Source organism: Hyperoodon ampullatus (genome assembly GCF_949752795.1).
Source record: "Hyperoodon ampullatus genome assembly, chromosome: 4".
NCBI classification, from domain to species: Eukaryota; Metazoa; Chordata; class Mammalia; order Artiodactyla; family Ziphiidae; genus Hyperoodon; species Hyperoodon ampullatus.
The window spans coordinates 13,314,248-13,339,627 of NC_136917.1; the positions used below are offsets into that span (position 1 = coordinate 13,314,248).

At 47.9% G+C, this 25,380-nt stretch overlaps 1 protein-coding gene across 2 annotated transcripts in view; it reads right to left on the reverse strand.

Annotated features, from left to right (window-relative positions):
* SLIT3 (slit guidance ligand 3) overlaps window positions 1-25,380 on the reverse strand; it is a gene marked incomplete at its 5' end in the record, with an annotated part of 578,559 nt that overhangs the window by 107,811 nt on the left and 445,368 nt on the right. For both annotated transcript variants that reach the window (XM_079702652.1, XM_079702651.1), the window contains 4 exons: window positions 2,916-2,987; window positions 7,136-7,207; window positions 12,106-12,177; window positions 22,863-23,004. In XM_079702652.1, the coding sequence (XP_079558778.1) occupies window positions 2,916-2,987; window positions 7,136-7,207; window positions 12,106-12,177; window positions 22,863-23,004 (358 nt within the window). The remainder of the gene's footprint in view (window positions 1-2,915; window positions 2,988-7,135; window positions 7,208-12,105; window positions 12,178-22,862; window positions 23,005-25,380) is intronic.

Here is a 25,380-nt window from a genome sequence, read left to right on the forward strand (position 1 = left end):
GACAGTCTGGTTTGGTTAAGACCTCCTGGAGCAGGTTTAACATCGACCGGAGCCAGCATTTACATGAAAGCTTCCACCTCAAATGACTGCCTGCCCCACTTGAATCCCTCTTCCGTGCATCCCATGCAATCAATGAGCACTAACTGCATGTGCAGATCCCCCGGGGGAGCTGTAACGGCGCAGCTCACTGCTACCCATCAGAGGGGAAAGTGATGGCTCCAGAGACACACTGACTGCTTGCTTTCCTTGCCTTGGGGAGGATTGACCCCTGAGCTGCAAGGTGACATATCTGGGGGCACTCTGGCTGGCTGCACTCAGGATCATCATCTCCACTCACATCCTAGAAACCCAGGAGCCAGGGTGGGCAGGGGAACGGCGAATAGCTAAGCTTTCACTTTGTTTCTGGTGAGGAAGGGCAAGGATGGAGCCTGGGAGAAGAGGACAGGTCACTTCTCGGGTGATCAGCGTTGGGCGCGCATGCCCAGTGGCATGTCTGGTCCTAACCTTGGATTCTGAGATGTCTCTATGTGGGAAATTTCAGTTCTCTGCAGTTTAGGAGGGAGTCTCTAAACACACTTCTTGCCCTACTGGGCACCTGACTCGTGTCCCAGTTGCCTGTTTTAAGGAAAGAAACTGACAGGCTCCCTTGCATCCCCCGAAGATCAAAAGGGTTGTTACTAATAATAAATGTGTGTTTATACAATGAAAGTCTGCAGGAACTGAACCTGTTTAGGATTAATTACAGGGAGACATACTAGCTATTTTCAAACACTTGAAGAATGTGAGAATAGCCTTTTCTGAGTTTCCCAGAAGCCATTACTGAGGTTTAGTATAAGAAAGAGCTTCCTAACCTTCTAACTACACTGAGACAACTTATCACAGAAACTTATCAGCAAAAGAGCAGTAGGATTTGTCCCAGGGTGCGTGGGACAGTTTTCCATACCAGCTGGGTGAGAGGCTGTCCTGGAAGCCCTGAAGATTTTGGAAGTCCAACTAAAGGAGGTGACTCTTGTGAGGCTGACACCAAAACGACAGGGGTTTGGGGGTCCTTCCCAGGACTGCTGAAGCTTGTCCATGGAGACCCATTTGCTGCAGCCTCTGAGAAACTCTGAAGACTGAGACATTCTCCTATCAGCATTGGCCATCTGCCCGAATAAACAGGGCAAGAGAATGACCCAGGAGGGCTGGGTACAGAACAGGCTGGGCAAGTGTGGTGGAATAGCTGAAAAGTTTAGAGAAACAGGGAAAGGGGAGAAGGGCAGCCAGGACAACCAACTACAATGCATCTGCTTTACTCCCGGTAGCATCATGACAAGCGCCAGAAAGGAAACATCCAAGATCATTTTGGGTGGCAGAGACAGCTTGGCTTTGTGATGCACCCATAACTTGAGAGATGGAGAGAGAAGAAAAAAACACAAACCTCTTGCAAAAAGTCTTCGAGTCAAAGGACAGGAAATTTCCCAGACTAGCAGGGTATTCTAATCAGAGCCTTCTTATCAGAGTGTCTCCAGCCTAACAAGGAGAAATCCAATCTACCGTGGGCTGAATGCTAAATTAGATCTAATCAGGACCTGCTTTCTAACTGCTCCACAGCAGGTCAAAGCCCAATGACGGCTACAGTTGCTGGTTCTTTCTGGAAAGTGAGGTGGCCTGAGTTGTGTCAACCCTCGGTCTCGAGAGAAGGGGGGATGCTTTGTCTGTATTCCCAGCTACTCAACTCCCTCTGCTCAAAATGGTGATACTCACCCAGAGTTAACTGCCCACGGGAGCAGGGAGGCCCCAGGCCCGTTCCTTCCTGCCCGTGACTTGGAGGTGATTTTACAATGGCACGCATACAAATGTGCATGCACACGCACACACATTCATCTGTACTCAGATGCACGCCTCTGGGAACATACATCTTGTACTATTCAGAGGTCTGGGAGGCTTCTGAGCCACAGGACCACATAAGCTCTACGCCAGCTTCCACACCTATTTTGCTGTGTGACTGAGGGCAAGTCATTTACCCCTCTGAAACTTGGTATCTTCCATTGCTCACAGGATACTCAAGATCGATTCCTAATACCAATAGGAATCGTGATGGTCCCTGAGCAGACATGGACATGCATGTGCACACACACACACACACACACATGCACACACACTCCCCACACCCATAGTACATGCGTGTAGATACTATGGCTGCCTGATCACAAACCAGAGATAATTCTCCCCCAATCATAAAATCTTAAAATACAGGATGAGCTGAATTCCTTTCCTGGCCTCTCCACATCAGAGTTCATTTATCTTCTTCAAACATTTAAGCTCAAATGACCACAATGAAATACATGCAAATAAATAATCCCAGAGCTTAAAATTTGAGGCAACAAATCTTCCTTTAAATTAAATAAACGCTTCCCATCTCAGCCATATCTTACCCAGATAGAGTCATACTGGTGACTGATCATGTTCTTCTCTAATTATTTCACTGTCCCACCCCTACACTTCTTCAAGGTCTCCTGTCTACCGGCAGCTCTGTTTCAGCTTTCGTATTGGAATACGGTGTATGAATATTTTTAGTTCCCTAAATTCCGAGCACACCCCTGCCCCATGCTTCCCTTTGTAGGATTCACCTCTGGCTTAATTTCTAGCCCCCCAAGCCTGAGGTTAGTGATTCATACCTGGGCCAGGCTCCCGAGCTGTATCATCTAGCTCGTTTACATTGACCTTAGCCTTCCTCTGCCAACTCCCTGGCTCTCCTTCCACCAAGAAGAGGTGATGGAGGTACGGGGTGGACAGCTCAAAAAAAAATTTTTTTTTTCCTTTTAATGGGCATAAAGTCAAAGGAAGAACTCTATAGAGCATGGCTCAAAGTTTGCAGGAAAGAGCCTGCAAACAGTTCCAGAGACACGATTAGTGACAAAGTTCCTACTCACAGCAGCTGTAGGGACACCAGCCCGTCAAACAATCCCTTGGCAATCTCGGTGATCTTGTTCCCATAGAGCACCCTGGAAAAGAGCAGAGAGGACAGTGGTCACTGCGGATGAGAGGCCACTGGAACTCCTTCAAGTAGGAGGCCACCAGCTTGGCCCACTCGGGGGGGCATCTCAGAGCACTGGCTTCCCCAGCCTGCCTCAGCTTCTCCCCACCAGTGAGACAGTGGGCTAGTGCCACTGGGGGCTGCAGGGGCAGGCTGTCCGGGAGGCGGGGAGAAATGGGCTCCATCCTGTTCTACCCCTGGGCAGCCCAGCTCAATAAATCATCCACAATAGGAAGACGCAATCCCTTTGTGATGTCTCCCAGAGCTGCTAATATGACTCACACCCCAGCAATAAATAAGATGTGTGGGAAGCTGGCCGGCCCTGTGTTTTCTTGTCTTCAATGGGTATTGATCAGGCTGAACCCAGCCTATAGAATGTTTCCTTTTAATATCCTGTTGCATCCTAGGAATTCCTGAGCTGAGTCCTTTAATCATCCATCTAGACAGGGCTTTGGGTATCTGGGGTCCTATCCAGATGGCTCAGGGACTGCTGTGTCAAGGACCAGCTCTTAGGAAAAACTAGGGAGCAAGGAATTGTTGTCGCGGTACCAGCAGCTTCTACATTATAGCCTTTTTTCCTATCCTCTGAGCTCCAAGAGCCAAGGAACTCAGAATTCTTTTACCCTTCTCTCTTCCAGCCTACAGAGTCCCTCACACTGGGTGTCCTATTCAAGGGCTGGTCTCTGGTGACCTGTAAGGCTTGGGGAAGAAGTGTACTGGGTCTGCCTCCCCCGAAGACACTGCTGGCCTCTCTCTGCTCTCATCCATGGCACAGACTTTGCTGTCTCTTGGGTCCAGCCTCCTCCGAGATGGAGGGAACTTAGCCAGGAAGAATTAAAAAAAAAAATTCCCTCTCAAGCTCTGGAGTGCCTTGAATGAACGCAGGATTCGACCCCCGCTCAGATTGCAAATCCAGGCTATGATGTGTCATCAAGGAGGCCGAACATTAGGGTGAGGAAACGGTCAATGGGAGTGATAAACCCAACTCCCCATTTTCCAGACGCCACCAGGAGTGAAGAGTGAGCGTCCCCTTCAGCTTGCGGGTGTGTTTCATGAATGTTTCAACAAACTAATGACTAAATAAAAGTCAGCACAATGGCTCAGGCCTGCATTTGTAATTCATATTATTAATGTCCCACTGTTCACTGTGTCAAATGCAGTCGTGTCACTGTCTGTTCGCTGATGTTAGAACCTCCAGGGTAGCAGAAGCCGGAGGGGCAACGGGGCTGGCGGGGGAGAGGGGCTCCTCAAATCACGTGTCCGTATGGGGCGTCTCTAAGCCTCAGTGGGTCAAAACCACTCTCCGGCAGCCTGACGTGGGCTGTGGGTCCACCTCGGGGCACCTGGGTGTAGACCTGTCTGGCTTTATCCCCAGATCTTTCCTTGACTTTTCTTCCCACCTTTCAGGTCTGGGCTCAAATGCCTCGTCCTTGGGAAGCTTCTCTTGAATAGCTTAGTCAACATTTTCTACCACCTGTCACTCTATTTTTATTTCTTCATCCCTTTTCATTACGTCATATTATATTACTTATACATTTATTTATTTTAAACATTTTCTGTGCCTCCCGCACCGGCCCCCTTGAGTATAGGTTCTGTGTGTGGTGACATCGTGTGGCTTGCTCATGGCTGGGTCCCTAGAGTTGAAATCTGAATAGGATCTAACACAATAAATATCTGTTGAAAGAATGAACAGCTCTGGGCTTTCCTGGTGGCGCAGTGGTTAAGAATCCGCCTGCCGGGCCTCCCTGGTGGCGCAGTGGTTGAGAGTCCGCCTGCCGATGCAGGGGATACGGGTTCGTGCCCCGGTCTGGGAGGATCCCATATGCCGCGGAGCGGCTGGGCCCGTGAGCCATGGCTGCTGAGCCTGCGCATCCGGAGCCTGTGCTCCGCAACGGGAGAGGCCACAACAGTGAGAGGCCCGCATACCACAAAAAAAAAAAAAAAAAAAAAAAAAAAAAAAAAAAAAAAAAAAGAATCCGCCTGCCACTGCAGGGGACATGGGTTCGAGCCCTGGTCCGGGAAGATCCCCCATGCTGCGGAGCAACTAAGCCCATGCGCCACAACTACTGAGCCTGCGCTCTAGAGCCCGTGAGCCACAACTACTGAGCCTACATGACACAACTACTGGAGCCCGTGCACCTAGAACCCGTGCTCCGCCACAAGGGAGGCCACCGCAATGAGAAGCCCACGCACCGCGACGAAGAGTAGCCCCCGCTCACCGCAACTAGAGAAAGCCCGTGCGCAGCAGCAAAGGCCCAGCGCAGCCAAAAAAAAAGAATGAACAGGTCTGGGGTAAAGGCTTTCCTGCTCTTTACGCTGGCCATTCCTGACTTTGGATTGGGTGTGTTGGTATTCAAAGCTCCATGAGGTCAAGGGTCTTGTCTGTCCAGTTCACTGCCACATTCTCAGTGCCTATAAGGCTACTCAATACACAGTAGGCATCTACTTACTGAATGGATAAATGCATGCATTGGGGGTGAGAGGCACTTCACTTAAACAATGACCTGATATATTTCAGAATTGGCTAGTGGCATGCCAATTTCCTGTTTGGCAACCAGATTTTGAATTTCTTTTCCTGCAAGACAGGAAGCGTCTCACTGTCCTCAGACTGTCCCAGATCCCAGCAGAGGGACAGCAGACAAGGGGAACAGGTGGGTGGGGACAGGGATAGGATCGCGGTGGCAGATGGCCACTCTCCCTTCTCCTCTGTGATCTTCAGCGCAATAAAAGCAGACACTAATCTCACACACAATCCTGTCTTTGATATCCCAGCCAGATGTTCTACCCAATACACGAAACTACTTTACTCCGCCAGCAGCAGGCAACAACTGAATCAAGAGACTTCCCTGTCTTTAGCCCCTTCCCAGTGGGAGAAGGCCAGGTGGGGGAAGAATGTGTGTCTTGTTACCTGCCCACTTATCCATTAAACAAACCGGCTGCACAGAGAGACAAAGCATGGACAGCTTGCCTCTGAGCATCCTCACTCTTGCCCGGGTGGGCAGGTCACCAAATAATACAAAAAATATCAACTGACGATACCTTTGCTGTACCTTAGACTCTTTATGTTATCTCAGGAGGGCAGCATAGCATGGGGATCAAGAGCACGGTTCTGGAGTCAGACTGCTTGGGTCTAAATCCTGCCTCTCTCGCTTGTTACCGTGGACTTTGGATAAGTTACATTTGTTTATTCAACACATTTTTTTTGGCACGATAACTACGTGCCAGGTACTGTGTGAGGTGCCAGAGATTCAGCCAGGATCAAAAGAAATAAAAACCTCTGTCTGTGTGGAGCTTAGATCACCCAATTTCTCCAACCATTAAAGACAGAAGAGGATAGATCCTATATTTTAGGTCATGGTGAGGGTGAAACTTGCAAGCCTCCTAGAATAGTACCAGGTACACAGTAGGTGCTCAATAAGTACTGCCAATGATTGTTGTGACTGTAATCATGAATGTGTGTCAGGCAGGAAAGGTGTCATCGTCCCTGTTTTGCCTGTGAAGGAATGCACACAGGGCGAGTCACTGGCAGAAATCAGGACAAAGCTCTGTACTTCCCTGCCCCTGAGGGTCTCTGAGACCCTGGTGGGCATAGCTTTGGTTCCAGCCACTAGGCTGCTTTAGGGTTTAAAAATCAAAGAAAAGCAAGGCTTATAGGATGGGGTTGATGCTTTCTCAGGACAATAGCCATGAGGTTGGTCTGGAGAAAAAGGCCTCAAATCAGAGGAAGAAAATGAGCTCCTTCCTTGACAAGGTCACATGCACGGGTAAAATGGGCACATGGTAATAATCATACATTATGACTCTCTCCCTCCACTTACCCGGACAGCACTGCCTAGGCATGTGGGATGGGAGTGTGGTTAGAGGAGAAGATGCATTTGAATTAGAAGCCAATAACCAGGAAGGCTGCTGGGCACTTAATCAATCAAAAGAATGCATTGGGGGTTGTAGAAATATTCCCCAAGATCCATTTCCCCTGAAGAAATATTTGTTTCTTTTACCAGGTTGCCACAAGTGTGTAAGGGAACATAAAACCTTGATAAACACCCCCTGAAAAATATGGACGCCCGCCTCGCCCATGCTCCCACCCACACCCTACGTGCTTTGTTCCCCACTTACAGAGATGTGAGCGATTTCAGACCCTGGAAGGCATCTGGAGCGATGTCCGAGATCTGGTTCTTGCTGATGTCTCTGAAAAATTAACCAGAGACTCTGAGAACATAGCTCAAGGTGTGCTATGGCCATTCCTAAAGTGTGTCCACAAGCATTTCAGGTATGCAAAATGGTGAGGATGAATTCATCACTTAATCAGTTTATTTATTCATAGTGTGCGAGCAGGGGCTTGAGGATCATTCAGTTCAACTGCCACATGATAAAATGCACTGTATTTGTATCACTCTTCTTGGCTTTCAAAGAATGCTCACTCATGGCACCTTGACTTTGACAGAGGGCCATGCACACGTGAGCCTTCACTTTGCAGGTGGGAAATGGAAGCCAGTTAGATTAGGGTCTCATCGTAGGTCTCACAACCAAGCAATTATAGCATAAACAAAGCAAAAGCTGGCCTTGCCCAAACACAGCCCAAGGATCCTGTAAGCCTCACTTTCTTGCCTCATGCCTCGGCAAATGCTTATTTTTCTCCCCAGAAGTCCTGAGTCATTTCACCTCCCCAGTGACTTTTCCTTCCTGACCTGAATGGAGGTTTTGAGCAGTGACTTAAGTCTCTGTCTGGTTCAGTGCATCTTCCAGGCTGGGTGATGTAAAGACATCATGAGATTCTCATGGGATGGCTTTGAGATGTGGGCTTGTCGCTGGCAGTCCTCCTCAGACGGGAGCAAGCCCAGGGCGATGATGATCAGGGCTTTGGGATAATGTGAGCGAGAAGGCTCCTGTGTGTTAGAAGGCAGCTAACTTGGCCTCGCTGGCACAGAGGAATCTCCCTGACCCAGAGGCTGCTCACTCTGCAGCACCCCAGGGTCTTCTGAGCACCTGTCTCGCTAACAACACTTTCCTGAGGAGGGAGACTTCTCTTTAGGAGTTATTAGCTCAGGGACAGCCTCGGGGCTCCTGTCCCTGGAAGGGGAGATGCTCCAATTTCCAGCTACAATGAACCTCTCTGGTTCCTTTTCTTTACCAAAAGAAATCAATGGGTCTTTGCTTTTGTGGAGAAGAGGGAGAGCTGGGGTCTTGGAGGGTCAACAAGGAGGAGGGAAGGGAATATTGAGAAGCAAGAACATCTAAGCAGATTCCTTAGCAATTGCCTCCAGCGAGGCCAGACGCCTCAGCCCCACAGCCTCTTAAGCTCAGTCCTTCTGCCTGTTCCTCTCCTCCTCTACTATCCTTCCAAAGGGCTGCCCGACAACCTTTGCCTAGTTCTCTGCTCCCTTCCCTCCTTGTTTCCAAGACCTGCGAGTTGAAAGATACTCTACAGGTTAAGGTTTCTTAGGCACAGCTGTTGAGCTTATCCCTTTAGCAGGCGGGATCGCCTCTAACAAATCCACAGATTGTGCTCGCAAACTAGTCAGCTTACACTGGCCTTTTCTTCAGAGCTCTGCTTTTGTATAAGGGTCTTAACAAGCAAATGCTCTGGATTATCCTAATCTTGCTTGCCCTCAGCCTGGCTGCCTAGCAAGGCATTTCAGGCAAGCGTGCAGGGTCGGTGCTCGGATCAGACTAGTGAGAAAGCCTCATTTATGTTTTTGGTTTATTTTTTTTTCTGACATTTTTAATGTGATGTCCCTTCAAGGTCCTTGGCCCTCTACCATGTCAGAGGAGGTTCTGTGACCAGTGGGGAAGCCCTCTGCTTTAGCCTTGTCAGGACAAATTCATTTTTAGTTCAGAGCTAGACTTCTGGATGCACCCGTCTCTAAGGACAAGGTGAGATGTCTCGTGATTTGGAGACGCTGGGGAGTGGAAACTGGAGAAGTGATAGTTTAGCTGGGAACTGACCCTGGTGGTCACTTCATCTTAGTTCTTCATTCTGCAGGAAGGGAACAGCAGCCACAGGTAAAGGACCTGTAGCCACAAGTGACTGGACACAGCGATTTGGGTACAGAGCTGGCATCTCCTCTCCCTTCCATTTCACCGTGATGGGTGCAGAAGCTGGTGGTGGCCCTGGACAGGAAGGTAGACTGGGGAAGGCTTCGGTGCCCACCCATCTCCACGCCTGACCCCTCCCACTCCACATCAGGTGGCCCCAGAGCTGACTCCTGGTGTTTGGGTCGCCCTCGATGACCAGTGATTCTCAAACCTCACTAGGGTGTTTATGAAAATGCACCCACAGAGGGTCTGATTTGGCCCTCTGGAGAACTGGGATTAGAAATCTGCATACGTAACAAATCTCCAGATGATTCCCAGGCAGGTGGTTTCTGAGTCATACTTTAGACCAGTATTTCAGAATCTGGTCAGTCTCAAACCTACCCCAGTCCCCTGGGGCTTGATAAACTGGATGGCGGAGAAGAAGTGGCCTTTGCAGACAGTTCAGAAGAGAGGTGGTAAATTCCAGTGCCAACGAGGGTCAAGCGGGGATTATAAGCGTGAGACACTAGGAACTGGTGGAACTTGTGGAATATTGCTCTCCCTTAGAACGTAGGAGGGAAAGAACTCAATACCTTTGAAGGTTTGACCTTCAAGTGTCAGCGCTCTCGGTTAACCAACCCTGTAAGACTGGGGCATCCTCTCAAACGTCTGCTACCCTCCCTGCAGATGGCGTCTCTATCTTGGTACTAGTGTTCACCTGGAAGTACTTTTTTTACACTAAGCTGACAGCTAGAAGTTCATCCTCTTCAGGGACAAAGCCATTCAACATTCAATCAAGCCATTCAATCAAGGAAAATTTATTTTTCTTTTTGTCATTGGAGATAAGAAGAGGATGCGGCTCACTCATAGCTGAGGGAAAACTTTTTTCCGTGAGATATTAGAGATAAACTGGTCACGTATACCTAGGAGGAGTTCACCCTTAGGGTTTTAAATTCTGTTTTCACCAGGGACCCTACTTCTCCAAAGCCCTTGCGCTTCAGTCTGGATTTCTGAAGTTCTGTTAGTCAGAAAAAATTTTAAGTGGTCTCTCTTTCCTACCACCATCCCCCTTGGGGGGGGGTAAAAAAGGGCATCATAGTAAATATCAATAGCATCAGAAGTGATCAAAAATGAAATTTACTTCCCAGGTCGTGACGGAGAAGATCTTATGAATTTTGAATGCACAGATCGTGGCAAGTCCAGTGGGATGGAGAAAGGACAGTCAAGCATAGTCACACTCTAAATTACCTGGACTTCACAAAAAATTAGAGCAGTCACTTAAATCATGTAAGAGATATAGGTTGGGGCACTGAGTGAACTTGTCATTTTTCACTGAAATTACTATCTGGCTGCATAATCAAGCTGGGCTTTAAAAATGAATTGGGGGGGCATGGAGAGTGAGCTGGAGAAGCAGGGAGACCAGGAGATTAATGGCCCAAGGTTTAAATATTAAGGCCTATATTTATACAGCTCCTCCAGCAGGAATGCTGCCAAAGGGAGGGAAGGAGTATGTGCTTAGGGCTGACGCATTATGTTGGTTTCTACTTCTGGAACTGTACCAGGAGGAAATCTTGTTTGGTTTGGATTTCCAGGGAGATGGGAAGTTGGCTTCCTAAGATCTGAGGGTAAAGCGTACCAATGCCACTGTTTCGCGGGGATGTTTATTTTTAACATAAAAGGAGCAAGCAGACACTTAACCTCTTTAATGCAGGCCCTCCTACTCAAGGGAAACCGATGAAGCAGCCTGCGGTGGAAGGGAACAAGACCAAGTCCATGCATATTTCTACCTGCCTTCTCTCTTTTCTCTGTGTCAGGGGCCAGAGAGAGTAGTTGAGTGCAATGAAAGCAGCATCGTGATTACTGGGCTAAAATAAATGCTTTCTTAGCCTGGAAAAGGGACAGGAGCCTGCCTCCTAGGCTCTTAATATCTGTGATGGCAATGGCTGGGTTGTTTCTGAATCCTACTAGCCTCCCTTCAGAGCACCCCGCTCTGAGTGACTCACAGAGCAGTGCTCAGGGTGGTCATGTGATGGGGAGGGGTGGTGCTGATGATGTTATCACGATGGCAGGGATGAGGGCCATGAGGCTCAGATGCTGTCAAAGGAGTAGGGAAGGTACACTGCAGTGCTGGTGTCAGCAGGTACGGATAGGCTGTAGTGATGGTGTGGTATTGGATATGGTGGTAATGGCCATGCTGGGGATCATCATGGGCAAGGGAGGTTCCAAAGCTTCTTATCTCACTTAGAAAGATTAGAAAGTCCTCACCGTGGGGCCCTTATCTACATCTCCAACACAATCCCCACCACTTTCTCTTCATTCACTCCATTCTTCCTCACGACTCTGCAAACCATCCACGCATTATGCTCCTGAGAGCTCCTCTAGACTCACTCCCTTCCTTCATTCAGGTCGCTTGCCCGCGGAGGCCTTCGTGGGTCCACCCATCTAGAGACCACCCCTCCATCAATCTCTAGCCCCTTCCCTTCTTTTGTTTTACTTTCTAGTACTGGTCAGTTTCTGACATTTACTTGGTTTTATTTCTGTGCCCTCCCACTCGAATACGCAAGCTCCATCAGATGAGACTTCGTTTTAGTTCACCCTCTACCCACAGGTCCCAGCACAGTTCTTTGTCCCTGGTGGACATTGGCTAAGAATTTGTTAGATGAATGCGTGCATGGTGGTAGGGATGTTGGTGACGGTGCTGTAGGATGATATAGGGAAATGGCCACATCTCTACTGAAGCTCCTACTTGAGGTCCACATCCCCCAAACCAGGGGACAATCAAATGGTGAGATGGGATTGTTTTAGGCTGACACAGCCCCACCTCCCACCCAGATAATTTTACTTCACTCTAGTTGGAGTCGCCCTTAGATATGAGGTGCCTAAACCCATACACTGCCCCATCTGAATGCAGCACTCTTGTCTTACCTCCCCATCTTGGGAGCCATTCCAGGTCTGACACTGCACTCTCCTGAGGATTGTGATGCAGCCTCTCATCTGGGCAGGCTGCCCACTACACAGAGTCCCCCCGAACTGAAAACATTTGGGCCCATTTCTCTCCAGGGGAGACTCACATTCGCTTCAGTTTCTTGTACTGGGTGAAGGCTCCAGCAGGGATGGATTTGATGGAGTTCTGTTCCAGGCGTCTGAGAAACAGCAGAAAAGAGTCAATTAACCATCCACCCATCAACAAATGGTTGCCGGGGGCCTTGAGGACAGGATGGTCTCTCCCATCACGTGGCATACATTCTTAGATGAGGGAGACGTGGTAAACACCGTCCGAAAGCCTGAGACTCGTGTTCTGGTGTGTGGAGTGGCCAGCTCAGGGTCTGATACCCCTGGGAGAAAGCTAGAAAAGATGACTTCTCCTTGAGGATATTTGGTCCTTGCTTATGATAAGTTGTCTTTGGGAGGCAGTTGTCATCTTCAGAAAATGCTGTAGGAAGTAACCAGAATGCTGAAAAAGTCAAAGGGATAAAGAGAAGGAAGAGTAAAGAGAGATGGACAGATAGCAATGCCTATCTGTTCTGGAAGCATGTCACCATTCAGTTAAAACCTCCACCATCCTGCTGCTGGGGTGCGGTACAGGCAGAGACTGCATTTCTGGGCTTTTCTTTTTTTAATGGAGGTATAATTGACATATAACTTTAGTTTCAGGTGTACAACCTAACGATTCAGTATTTGTTTCTGGGTTTTTCAATTGGCTGTTCTAATATGATGAAGAAATAGCCTTCAAGTCTCTAGGCTCCCAGCCTGACATTCATCAAACTGGCTCCCTGATATCCTGAGGGCCCCAGTGGCCCCGAATGGATCACTCCCCTGGGTTGCTGCTACAATCTGTAGCCTTATGGCCTTACGGACTCTGCTGAATTGCTCTCTCTCTCCTATTACTCTGGGAAGAACAAGAGATGCTGCAGGCCCAGAGCCCAGAGCTTCCTTGGAAGAGGAGGAGCATGGGGCGTGAGCAAGGCTTTTCATTCTTCATTCTTTCATCTATCAAATGACTTCCCGTCACCAAGAACAGGTGCGGTGGGAAACAGGCATGAGCGGAAGGCGGGGCCCTCTATTAGAGGTGATGAATGGTGGCCTGGTCCACATCTCCCATCCCTCCGAGGTGTGGATCTTTTCATCACCTCCTCATTTGGCATGGATGATCCCCAAACCCTCTGCTGGGAAGACACAGAAAAGTGTGTGTGTGTATGGTGTGTGTGTGTGTGTGTGTGTGTGTGTGTGTGTGTGTGTGTGTGGAAGGGGAGGGCTGGGGGGGAGCAGAAGGCAGAGATGGGAGGAACTGGCTCCCTTGGAGGCTCCATCTAGAGGATGCACACTTCTGGCTGGGATGAACCCATTCATCTTGAAGAGTAATCCCTGCTGCAGAAGAGGGGAGACAGTTGTATTAATTTGTGCCTCTGCAATCTCATCTTCATTGGGGGAAAGAGAGTATTTGTTACTGGAACCACTAATGGAGCAGTTTGCCAGCAATTTTCCCATTTCAAACAACATCTCAGCTGCTAATGTGGAATGGTTTGTCAGGCCTACCCATAACACAGACAAATCACTCTCCAGGCCGAAGGAAGGGGGTAAGGGGTGGGGGAGAAAGAGGAAGGGCGGGGGAGAGGAGAGAGGGAGCATCAGGACAGATCATTCTTGGCTGCCAGATGAATCGAGTCTACAAATGAGGCTGCCACGGTCTATTAAGAGAGCCTCTTTGGGGCCGGAGGGGCCGGAGGGGCCGGGGAGTGTGCTGTCGAGCACGTGGGCATAGGCTGGCTGGACAGCGGCCTGGTTGGCCCGCGGTGAGCCAAAAAAGCATGCCACAAGGTCGCAGAGGCTGCAGGCTCCTGGATATAGCCACCCACAGAGGCAGCAGACCCGGGCAGGCTGCCTTGACTGAGAAGTTCCAAGGACATTCTCATTTTCCAGCTGAGCAGAGTTCAGGGATTTCTCAGCCAAGGCAGCAGCTCCGTGAACCTCTGGGGCTGCCAGTCGGGTGGCAAATGCTCTCCAGGAATCCTGGAATTCACCTGCCATTTTGGCAGGGGGATTGCGGCTGGAGGATGCCTCTGGAGAGAGCCACTGTCTGTAACGATGGCAATCCCCTCAGTTTCTGCAAGCGGATCCACTGCTCCCAGCTGCGGGCCAAGAGCCCAGGCAGGTCAGCTGGCTGACCGTGCAGTTCATAATGAATAACGTCCACTTTAGGTATGGCTGCAAGAGCTAAGGGAAGGATGAATCAGTGAGTAGGATGTGATACCTATCCCCAAGGAGTTTAATAACCTGGTGATGGAGACCAGCCCAAGACGGTCCATCACAGAACCAGATTTTATTGCTCACGTAACAAGAAGAGTTGTCCTTTATGGAATCGAGTTGGTTTAGGTCTATTATCTCTGTGAATCCTTACACTTCTGAGGCAAGCTGTGTCGGCCCTACACTGTGGACGAGGAAAATAAAACCTACATGGATCAAAGAGCCTATCCGAAGTGACAAAGCTAATAAGTGGCAGAACTGGCATCTTTCTCTTTCTGTCCATTGGATGCACTGCCTTCTCTATTTTTTGAAAACAGAGAAAGTGAAGTCCATATACTAAAATAGCTTTCCCAAAGTCCCAGAAAAGTTTAAGGGGTGAAGACCCCAGTACTCATTCTGAGACATCATGCAGTCTCTGCAGAAGTAGGTATGTTGTGAAAAGGCTGCAGGCATTGAGGGAAGATGGAATATAGATGCATGTGTGTGTGTACATATACACACAAACACACACATATATATAACAATATATGTATAAAATATGCAAATAGAGCGCAAAGGTGTGGCTTTGAACAAAGAACAAAGAACAAAGAATTCCCATCTTAGCCTGTTAACCCTGGCAGGGACGTTGCTGTGTATCCTGTACTCTTTACCCTTGCACACTCTGGGGATGGTCTTTATTTCTGCAGTCTCTCTGTCTCTTATGCTGCTGTGGGTACCCGCTGGACATGCAACCCCTTACAGGGTGCCAAGGCCAGGACATGATGTGGGTTAGCCTTGCCCCAGGGGGCCTTAGAACTTGTCAGTGTACTTCAAATGTAAAGTTAAGGCAAGGGTGAGGATAATAACAGTAAGAGCTAGTACGTATCAGCTTGTACTTGTAAGTCAGGCATCAGACCAAGAGCTTTGCACCGTATATCTAACTTAGTATTGACACCTCTCTGAGGCAGATCCTGTTTGTCATCACTACTCCCACTTTAAACGTGAGAACACTGAGGCTCAGAGATGTTAAGTCACTTGTCCATATTCACAAAGCCAGGAAGATCTACAGCCGGGACTCAAACTCAAGTTCATCCAATTGGAAAGCCTGCACTCTCAGTCACTGAGCTTTGCTGAATACCGTTTGCTGCTGAGGCACCTCCATTCCTTGAGTCATTGCCCGCTCATCCTCAGGAAAACTGCCCCTCGGTCAAGGGAGGAGGTCTGGGGTGTGTGTGCCCACGCACGTGTGTGGGCACACACACAGGCTCTACACAGCAGCAGCCTCTGGTGGGTTTTACACAGCTTGGAACAAGCACGCAAAGATCCATACTCCCAGTGACAAAAATTCAGTGTGAAGGACAAAAAGCAGCATTAGCATCAGCAAAAACTGTCACATTTAGGGATGTGTCTGAAGCCAGCGGCTGTCTTTGGTCTCTCTTAACTGGCACATGTGTCTTTCTTTGGCAAACATCCTCAGGCTGCAAACTGATTTAATAGAACTAGCATAAAAACAAACATACAAATCAAACACCTGAGCATCTTCCAGCACTGGTAGAAACAATGCGAACATCGGATGGAGATTTCAGCCACTTGCGTTCTGTATTGATTTGCCCTAATTCCTCAGTGCTTCCTTAATGATCTGTCATTCACAAACAAGCGACTGAACACAATATATTTCTAGCAATACATAAGTCAACGTGATGCCAGAGGGACTGGCAGGGGCATAGCTAGTGCAGGGCCATGGCAGCAAGTCACCTGATAAAGAGTTTCTGGAGCTGGATTAGAATATTGGTTGCAATAATGGTGGACACCTACCATTTATTGAGGGCTTTTTATATATCAGACACTGTGCTCTTCACACACTGGCTCATTTTATTCCTTCAACAATACTACAAAGCAAGTAGTATCACTAATATAATAACAACAGAGATGAGGCATGTGGGCATATGTGACATGAGTCATTCCTAACCAGCTTTGCAGAGTACCTGGCATTGCCTACAGAAAACAGAGGTGCAGACACAGAGCCAGATTTGCTCTTCTTTTTTTTTTTTTTTTTTTGCAGTACGTGGGCCTCTCACTGTTGTGGCCTCTCCCGTTGTGGAGCACAGGCTCCGGACACGCAGGCTCAGCGGCCATGGCTCACGGGCCCAGCCGCTCCACGGCACGTGGGATCTTCCCAGACCGGGGCATGAACCCGTGTCCCCTGCATCGGCAGGCAGACTCTCAACCACTGCGCCACCAGGGAAGCCCTGCTCTTCTTATTATATGCATATACTCAGATGCCTCCAACAGAGAAATCTTTGTCATCAACTTAGAAAAAAATGAGAACTTGAGACTAAAGCATTCTATCATGTCACAGATGTGACACGTGCGTAAGCTTTTTCCTTTTAGATTCCACTTAGGAGCTTTCAAACATTGTGCTAACTTTCTATACAATTATGTTATATTATTTAATCTTCATGGAGAATCTCTAGTAGGGACGATGAGCCCCATTTTGCAAAGATGGGAACTAAGTGAAACATGAGATGTTAAGAAAGGTACCCAAAGAGGCAGAACCGGGATCCAAACCCAGAACTATCTATCACAAGGCTCTGTTCTTAATTATTCTGCTGCCTGATCAGCTTCACCTTTATCCCACCTGCCCCCAACCCACCCCACCCCCCCTCCTTCCACATGGCAGCCCCCCAGAAACCTGGTGTTCTCAGAAGAAGATGTGGTACGTATATACAATGGAATATTACTCAGCCATAAAAAAGAACAAAATAATGCCATTTGCAGCAACGTGGCTGCAACTAGAGATTATCACACTAAGTGAAATAAGTCAGAAAGAGAAAGACAAATACCATATGATATCACTTACATGTGGAATCTAAAATATGGCACAAATGAACCTATCTACAAACAGGAACAGACTCACAGACATACAGAACGGACTTGTGGTTACCAAGGGAGGGGTGGGGGAGGGAGAGGGATGGACTGGGGATTTGGGGTCGGTAAATGCAAACTATTACATTTAGAATGGATAAACAACAAGGTCCTACTGTATAGCACAGGGAACTATATTCAATATCCTGGGATAAACCATAATGGAAAAGAATATAAAAAAAGAATGTATATATGTGTAAAACTGAGTCACTTTGCTGTACAGCAGAGACTGGCACAACACAGTAAATAACTATACTTCAATTTTTAAAAAAAGGAAAAGAATCCCGGATGCTGATGATTTCCAGAGCCCTTCAGCCCTTTTGCTCTGCTGGCTGCTTTTTTTTTTTTTTCTTTCTTTCTTTCTTTTTTTTAACTTCTCTCTCTTTTTAAAAATGTCCCTGGTGACCAGTATCATGGGGGCATATTTGCTTTGCTTAGCAGATAAACCATTGTTTATCTCCCCACCTCAGATAAACAATGGGGTTGAGGTGAGGCTAGATGGAAAATGGGGCTACCTTTTCCCCTAGATGCTTTTGATTTATGATTTGACGTTTAAGTCCATCCACAACCTTTCTCTGGCAACTAAATTTACCTGTTATAGCCAAGGGCATGAGACTCGGGATGACACTAAGTGGAGGTACAGAGCAAAAACGGAAGAAGATGGGACAGAGATGAAGATGAGGTTCTAGGTACAGATGGCCCCTCTCGAGCCCTGAGGCCAGGAGGGTGGAACGAGGACCACAGAACAGAAGAAAGTGTGGGCCTCTGGCTCTTCCCAGAATCTATCCCTGCTGGAGGCTGGAGCGGGTTCAGAGAAACGACAGGGAGCAGCAAGAACAGTGCTGTTGGTGGGAGCTCAGTTTTGAGGAAAATCTGCAGTGAACTGTCTCACTGTGGGTTCTCTGGAAGAAAGCTGTTTTTAAAGGAACTGGCTCTGCTATTCAGGGAGACCAGTGCACACTTCTCTGAGCTGCTTTGGCTTTGAAAAAAAATCTAAAAGAGTCTGCCAGATTGCTTTGCATGAGAGATAGACCTTCCTTTCCCTGAATGTTGGGGAGTGCAGAACCCCTCCCAAGGTTCAAGAGCATCACTACCAGCTAAGGATTGCACATATAGGGGACAGAGAACCAGATGTGGTGCAAAGCGACCCTAAGGAGAAGGAGAAATCTGGGTTATATAGGTGGCTATGGACAGGAGGTGGAATTCTTGGTGGTAAAAAGAGAAGTCACGGGCTTCCCTGGTGGCGCAGTGGTTGAGAGTCAGCCTGCCGATGCAGGGGACACGGGTTCGTGCCCCGGTCCGGGAAGATCCCACATGCCGCGGAGCGGCTGGGCCCGTGAGCCATGGCTGCTGGGCCTGCGTGTCCGGAGCCTGTGCTCCACAACGGGAGAGGCCACAACAGTGAGAGGCCCGCGTACCGCAAAAAAAAAAAAAAAGAGAAGTCACGTTCAGATGTCTTTGGGATGATAAATCAGACACTTCCTGTGCATCTTGGGGTGCGTGCTACAGTTTCTACTCTCTGCTCCCTCTTTCTCATCTTTCAACCTCCCCCACCTGCTGGTCTTCTCTCATTGATAAGAGGATGTATTTTAACTGCTCAAAAGACTTTTAGGCTAACACACAGATCCCCAGGCGCGGGCTTCGTTGCCTTAGGGAACAAACAGGTTTCCTCTGCAAAGGTCTCTCTTACATGTCACCTCTCCCAGTATCTAACCAGAGAATCTTGCCTCATCTGCTTTAATGTCTCAGCTTTATTTTATCACAGAGGAGAATGAGGCAAGCACAGCAAGAGAAGTTCTAGGCAATCTGTCTGGTGGGTCGTGTGTGCCCGGTCAGCAGGGGAAGCCTTATTTCCATGTCTGCATACATTTGCATGAAGATGAGCTACTGCCAGGCTCAATTCACAATGCAAGTGTCTAGCCTAATTCTTGAACCTGTTCTTTCAACCATAATCTTCAAAAGAACTGAAGGAGCTTTATGGAGGGATCTTACGCAGGTAGCTTCAGCTCCTGTGATGTGGTTTCCAACCTTTCTCACCATGCCTAATATAAAAGTGGTGGTAGTAGTAGCCACAGTTGTAGTAAAATAATACCAATCGCTGCTAACATAGTATATCCTATGTGCCAGACCCAATACTAAGCATCTGATAGCATATATTCATTTCACTTTCACACAAACCATTAAGACGGTACCACTAGCCTCTGAATTTTTCAGTTGAGTAAACCAAGACTCAGAAATGTTATTTGCCAATGGCTAAAAGGCAGGGCAGAGCTAAAATGTGGGTCTGCCTGAATTCACAGTCTACACTCTTAAGACCCTGCTTGTTGCTTGTGGCTGCTTATTTTTAGAAGTACTCTAGCTAGGTTGGCCATTCCCAGACTTCTGGATTTCATAGGCTAGGTGGTTACAGACCTCTTATTTTGTCAATTAAGGCAGTCTCTGTGTGTCTGTTATACATAACATTTATATACAGACTTATATTTATAATTATATAATAATGACACATATGATTAAACACATATTTATATTACACACACATACTCATCCTTCAGTGGCCATCATTTTATAAAATGAAGAGTATTTTTAACAACAATGATAACAGAATAAGGAAGTCTAGAAATTTAAAATAAAGGACACTTCTTGAAATGGAATATTTTTGCTCAATGGAAAAATATCACATTGTTCTTGTTATTCTTTTTTTTCTTTTTTTTTTTTTTTTTGCGGTACACGGGCCTCTCCCTGTTGTGGCCTCTCCCATTGCGGAGCACAGGCTCCGGACGCACAGCCTCAGCAGCCATGGCTCACGGGCCCAGCCGCTCCGCGGCATGTGGGATCTTCCCGGACCGGGGCACGAACCCGTGTCCCCTGCACCGGCAGGCGGACTCTCAATCACTGCGCCACCAGGGAAGCCCTGTTCTTGTTGTTCTTACTTGACCTCATTTAAGGAAAAACTCAGTAATAATCAGACAGCCTTTCAGAAATAACTAGCCTAGCTTGTCAACGTTCCTTTTAAAATTCAATGTCCAGGTATGAGCCCAATGGCCCAGGTATGGTCTGGCCTCCATGGGTCGCATCTCCAGTGGGGACGTCTGTAATTTCTCTCCCCCAGACATCTGAGCTGTATGCCCGTGAGGCCCAGGCTGGAGGTATAGGGATGTGGAGTGGGAGAGGAGGGCGGGCAGGCCCGAGCTCCTGAATCAGGGCTGGGGCGGGGACAGCTGTGGTTTGAGACCTGGTCAGCGGAAGGTCTGTGGTTGCCAAAGAGAAAAGATAAAAACTGGCAGACGGAAGGGGAAAGGAACAAGGCGGGGCAGAGAAAGAAAGCAAGGTGCTATGGGAATCTGAAATGAGATGCGTGTTGGCGGGGATTCTGTCTTGACACCCTTGTTGGGAGGCCCAGAGTCCTACCCTGGCCTGGATGGAGGGGATGGCTCTTGTGATGTGGAGCACAGGGTTAACTGGGTAGAGAAAGAGACCGGGGCTGGGGAGGAAGGTGGGAAGACCGTGGGTGCAGAGGGAGAAAGAAGCGGGGCGGGTGGGTCAAGGGAGGGAGAAAAAGAGATGGGGGAAGGGTACAGAAAGGGCAGAGAGCAGGGTCAGGCGTAGGGGACAATGGGGGACGGAGGGCGGGGCTGGGGATGGGCGGGACAGGCGTGAGGTCTAAGTGAAGTCCCGGGAAGGAAGCGCGCTCCAAGGCTAGAGCCACGGACCACAGGGAGTGAAGGCGAGTCACAGTGAAACACAAAGGCAAGTAATTCACTGCTGGTGTTTGCTAAGAGAAGACGGACGGCTGAGTGCAGGTGGAGTAAGGTACAGAAGGCGTGGACGTCAGGGCCAAACAAACACACGTGGTGGACTCGCTGCTGCCTGCGGGAAGGGCGTGGAGGCGTGGGTTGTGTCCATGGGGGCTGGGGAAGGACGTCTGAAAGGGAATCCGAGAAAAGCTGGCAAAGCAACTGAAGAGAGAAGAAACGAAGGCTCCCCTGCCGTAAGTTATATGTTTCTTCTCATCTCAATCAGGGTGAAACCAAAGTCATTCAAATGATCTGGCCCCTCATTACCCCTCCGACCTCATCCCCTGACACTCTTCCTTGTGTTTACTCCACTCCAGCCGCGCTGGCCTTCTGGTATACCAGGCACAGTCCTACCTCAGGGCCTCTGTGCATGCTGTCCCCTCTATTTGCAATACTCTCCTCCACATACCCACTTGCTTTTTCTCTCACTCACTTCTTTAGTTTTCTCCACAGAACCTACCATCTTCTAACATAATAATTCTTTCTAATTCACTTTGTTCTGTTTATTGTTTGTTGCACTCTTCCCTCAACTAGAATGCAAGCACCATAAAGGCAGAAATTTGGTCTATTTTGTTCACTGCTGCTCCCTAAGCACAGAACAATGATTGGACCACAGTGGGCTCACAATAGATGTTTGCTGAATGAATGCATGCATGAATGAAAGGGTCAATGGGTCATCTATTGGAATGCACTGGGAACAGAAGGGCATGCTTAAGAGGAGAAAGAGGAAGGGGGGAGGGGAAAAGGGAGGAGGAGGAAGGAGAGGAGGGAGAGGAGATGATGCAGCAGAGAGGTGAGGGAAATGTATACAATATCTTTTATCTGGAGGGATTTTATCCAATGATGTTTCTAGTTGGGGGGGTCCATCTAATCATGTGTTTAATAAAGCCATCTAAAGATGAAGGTAGAAATGAAAACAGTGATTGTCATGTAAAGAGTGATCTTCAGGTCAATGTTCACTGACCCTCTACTCAATCCAGAATGAGACACTGGTCATTTTCTAACATATGAGAGAAGAGTGGACAAGATTAAGCTACGCGGACAAACAAATTTTACTGGACTTTTGGATACCCGTGCACACACATAGACACACACAATCTTGTCTCATTACCTAAAGGTCTGCTCTAGACGACAATAATCTGATTTGAAATGATTAAGAGCTCAGTCTCTTGCTCAGTAATAGTAGCTGTGAAATCAGTTCATTATTCGTATACTTTCCTCCCCCACCACCATTTTATAGAAGGCTTGCCCTTGTGTCAAGGGCTATATTAAGTGCTTTACATGTGGTATTTCATTTAGTTTTCACAATGACCCGTTCAGTAATACTATAATTATCACATTACTATAAATGAGAATACTAGAGACGAGGGAGAGCAATTACTTTGCCCATAATCACAAACAGCTAGTACATGGTAGAGCCAGGATATAATCCCGGGGTGACCCTAGGGCAGGGACTGGCCAACCTTTCCTGCAAAGGGCCAGACAGAAGATATATTAGGCTTGGTGGGCTGTAAGTTCCTTTGTCACAACTACTCAATAATGCCCTACAAGAACAGCCATAGGCAATACATAAATGAATGGGTGTGGCTGTGTTCCAATAAAACTTTATTTACAAAAATAGGTGGTGGACATACTTGGCCCATGGGCTGTCATTTGCTGACTGTGCTCTAGAATCTATGCTCTTGACCCCTGAGCTATCATACCTGGGAAAGCCTGGAAAGAGAGCAAAGAGATTGCTGAGTGCTTTCAACTCTAACAGTGCAGTCAGCTGAGTGCAGCTGAGTGCAGTCAGCTCTAACAGCCCAGCATGCTGCCAGCCTGTGGGGGACTGGCTGAGACCAAGAGGCCAACTGGCCAGGGACAGAGGGCGGCAGACAGGCACTTACATTTCAACGATGCCCTCTGGCAAGTTGGCGGGGATCTCCATCAAGCCCTTCCCTCGACAGTCCACGATGTTATTACTGCAAGTGCAGGCTGAGGGGCAGGAGATGGAGTTGGCATTGCAGGATGGAGGCTCCGAGTGCGGGCCTGTGGGACCAGAACACAATGGTCAATTCATGTCAGTGTCAGCAGCCTCCTGGGCTTCTGTGTCTCTTAACCAGCTTCCCAAGGAGGCAGCGTTACCTGATCAGCTACCTGAAAAATCATCACCAGCTAACATCGGCCCTCAGCTGGGAGACACAGCTGCCGCTGGCTAAACATTCAGCCAAGAGGAGAGAGCCTACCCTTGACCTGACCATTTCTAGATTGTTCCACTTGCTCTGTCATCCCCTCATCCTTAGTCTTTCAGAGACAGAGTTGCTCTCAGAATCAATCACACATGAAAATATGCCACTGGAATGCAAAGAGCATACACTGGGACTACTTTTTCAGGGAGTCCAATGTCTGAATGACATTCCAGGGTTTTGGGCTTTTATCTGGGGCTTGGATACCACGTGTAGACACACCTTCATTTCTTTCTCAAGTGGCTGGAAGTCACTATCAAAACCAAGTGGGAAGAGAAAAGGTGACAGAATTTCCTCATTTGGGGCACTGATGTTGTCCAAGTGTCAACAGAGCCATCAACAGCGACATCCAAGGCCTTTTCAAACAGCTTTTATGTCCAAAGAACATGCAAATAAAACTTATCTCATTAGAAAAAAAGTGAATAAGTTACTACATATTTTGGAGTCTTAGTTTTGTTTGAGGTGAGAACCCATGTGAATTTATCACAAAGTGGTAAAAAACCCAAGAAAATGGCAAGGAAGGAGCTTATTTAGAAAGCCGAATGAAGATAAACATATTAGCAAACTAACTCAAGATTCAAAGAGTCATAAGAATCTTAATCACTTTCTCTGGTGGTCACACCAAATTGCTAACAGAAGTAAATTCAAACATTTTAAAGACACTGTATAAGTTTTCACGCTATGACTGTTTCTTCAAAGTGAGGTAAGAATCGCAAACCTGTGGTTAGTCTTTCAAATGTGGACACTGTGGTCCAAAAGGTAAACTCAACCCAATGGCCTTCTCAGGACTTTGCCCCATACCTGGGGATCCAGCCAGCAGGGATGATTTCACTGTCTTTCCAGATCCACCTCCCTGAGCAAAGGGCCATGGGCTGAGACCAAACTCAGACTAACTCTGCAAACATCTTCACTGCTCAGACATGGACAGTCTGGCTGGGGGCTCTTGGAGAGAGATTAAACGTGAAACATGGAAAATATCTGTAGGCAAAGATGATTTTGGTTTGGCCACTGTTCACTGGAGAGGCTGAGGCTGGGAAGCCAGAGCGAGTCTAGCTACAGTGGTAGAATCAGAGGACTGACCGGGCCTGGGGCAAGTCCTCGTTTGGACAGTGAGTGAGCCTTAAAGCAGAGGCTCCCCTCTCCACGTTCAACAGTCCCTATACTTGGGGGTGGTCCTTCTGCAAGACTCAAATCAATGCCTATGGCTTAATTTGGAACATTTACTTTGCGAGAAAGTGCAACCCAGTGACCAAAGATTCTTACTTCCCTTGGCCTCACTTTCTCTCTCTCTCTCTCTCTCTCTCTCTCTCACACACACACACACACACACACACACAATTTAAAAACATCCTCTTAAGTGGAACATTCGAGCAAATATTCTTGTCTAGGGTACAAAGACTTCAAACTCTCCAGTGTCACACTAGTGGATCTAACAGAGACCATGGAAAATGCCAGAGAGTTGACAACTTACATTAAAATTCCCAAGTGGAACATTCTCTGAGAGAGAGGTGGTGCTGGCTTTGTTCCAAACTGGGAAAGTCTTTACATTTCTGAGAAAATGACAACCCCAGAGAGCCAGCCTGTAAGAACCTCAGATCAGGAATGAGACTGTTGTGGCCAAGAGTGTGGGCTCTGGAGTCCCACTGGCTCAATGTGAACCCTAGTTCTATCCTGTCATCCTTATGTCCCCGTGCCTCAGTTTCCCCTACCTGTAAAATGGGGGAAACAACAATACTTACTTCATAGCATGGCTTTATTGCTAAGGCAAAGGAAATTAATGCATGTAAAGTATCAATATTTAGAAGGGGGCATGGCACAGAGTTAGTGTTTAGTTGTGTTATTTGTTATTGTTTTTGTTATTATTATTACCATTATTTTTTGGTTGCACCATGCGGAACACAGAACTTCCCAGAACAGGGATCGAACCCTTGCCCCCTGTGATGGAAGCATGGAGCCTTAACCACTGGACCACCAGGGAAGTCCTGTTGTTGTTATTATTAATAATGGGTCTGGCTCTGCCACGAATTGTCTACAAGACCTCAGGCAAGTCACAGTACACGCCCGCCCTGAGTTTTTCTGCTGCCATCTTGGTGAAGTTTGGACTGCATGACTTCTGAAGTCCTTTCTGGGTCTAGAGATCGACTACTGTTCTTCAGAAAAATGGAAGCAGAAGGATCAG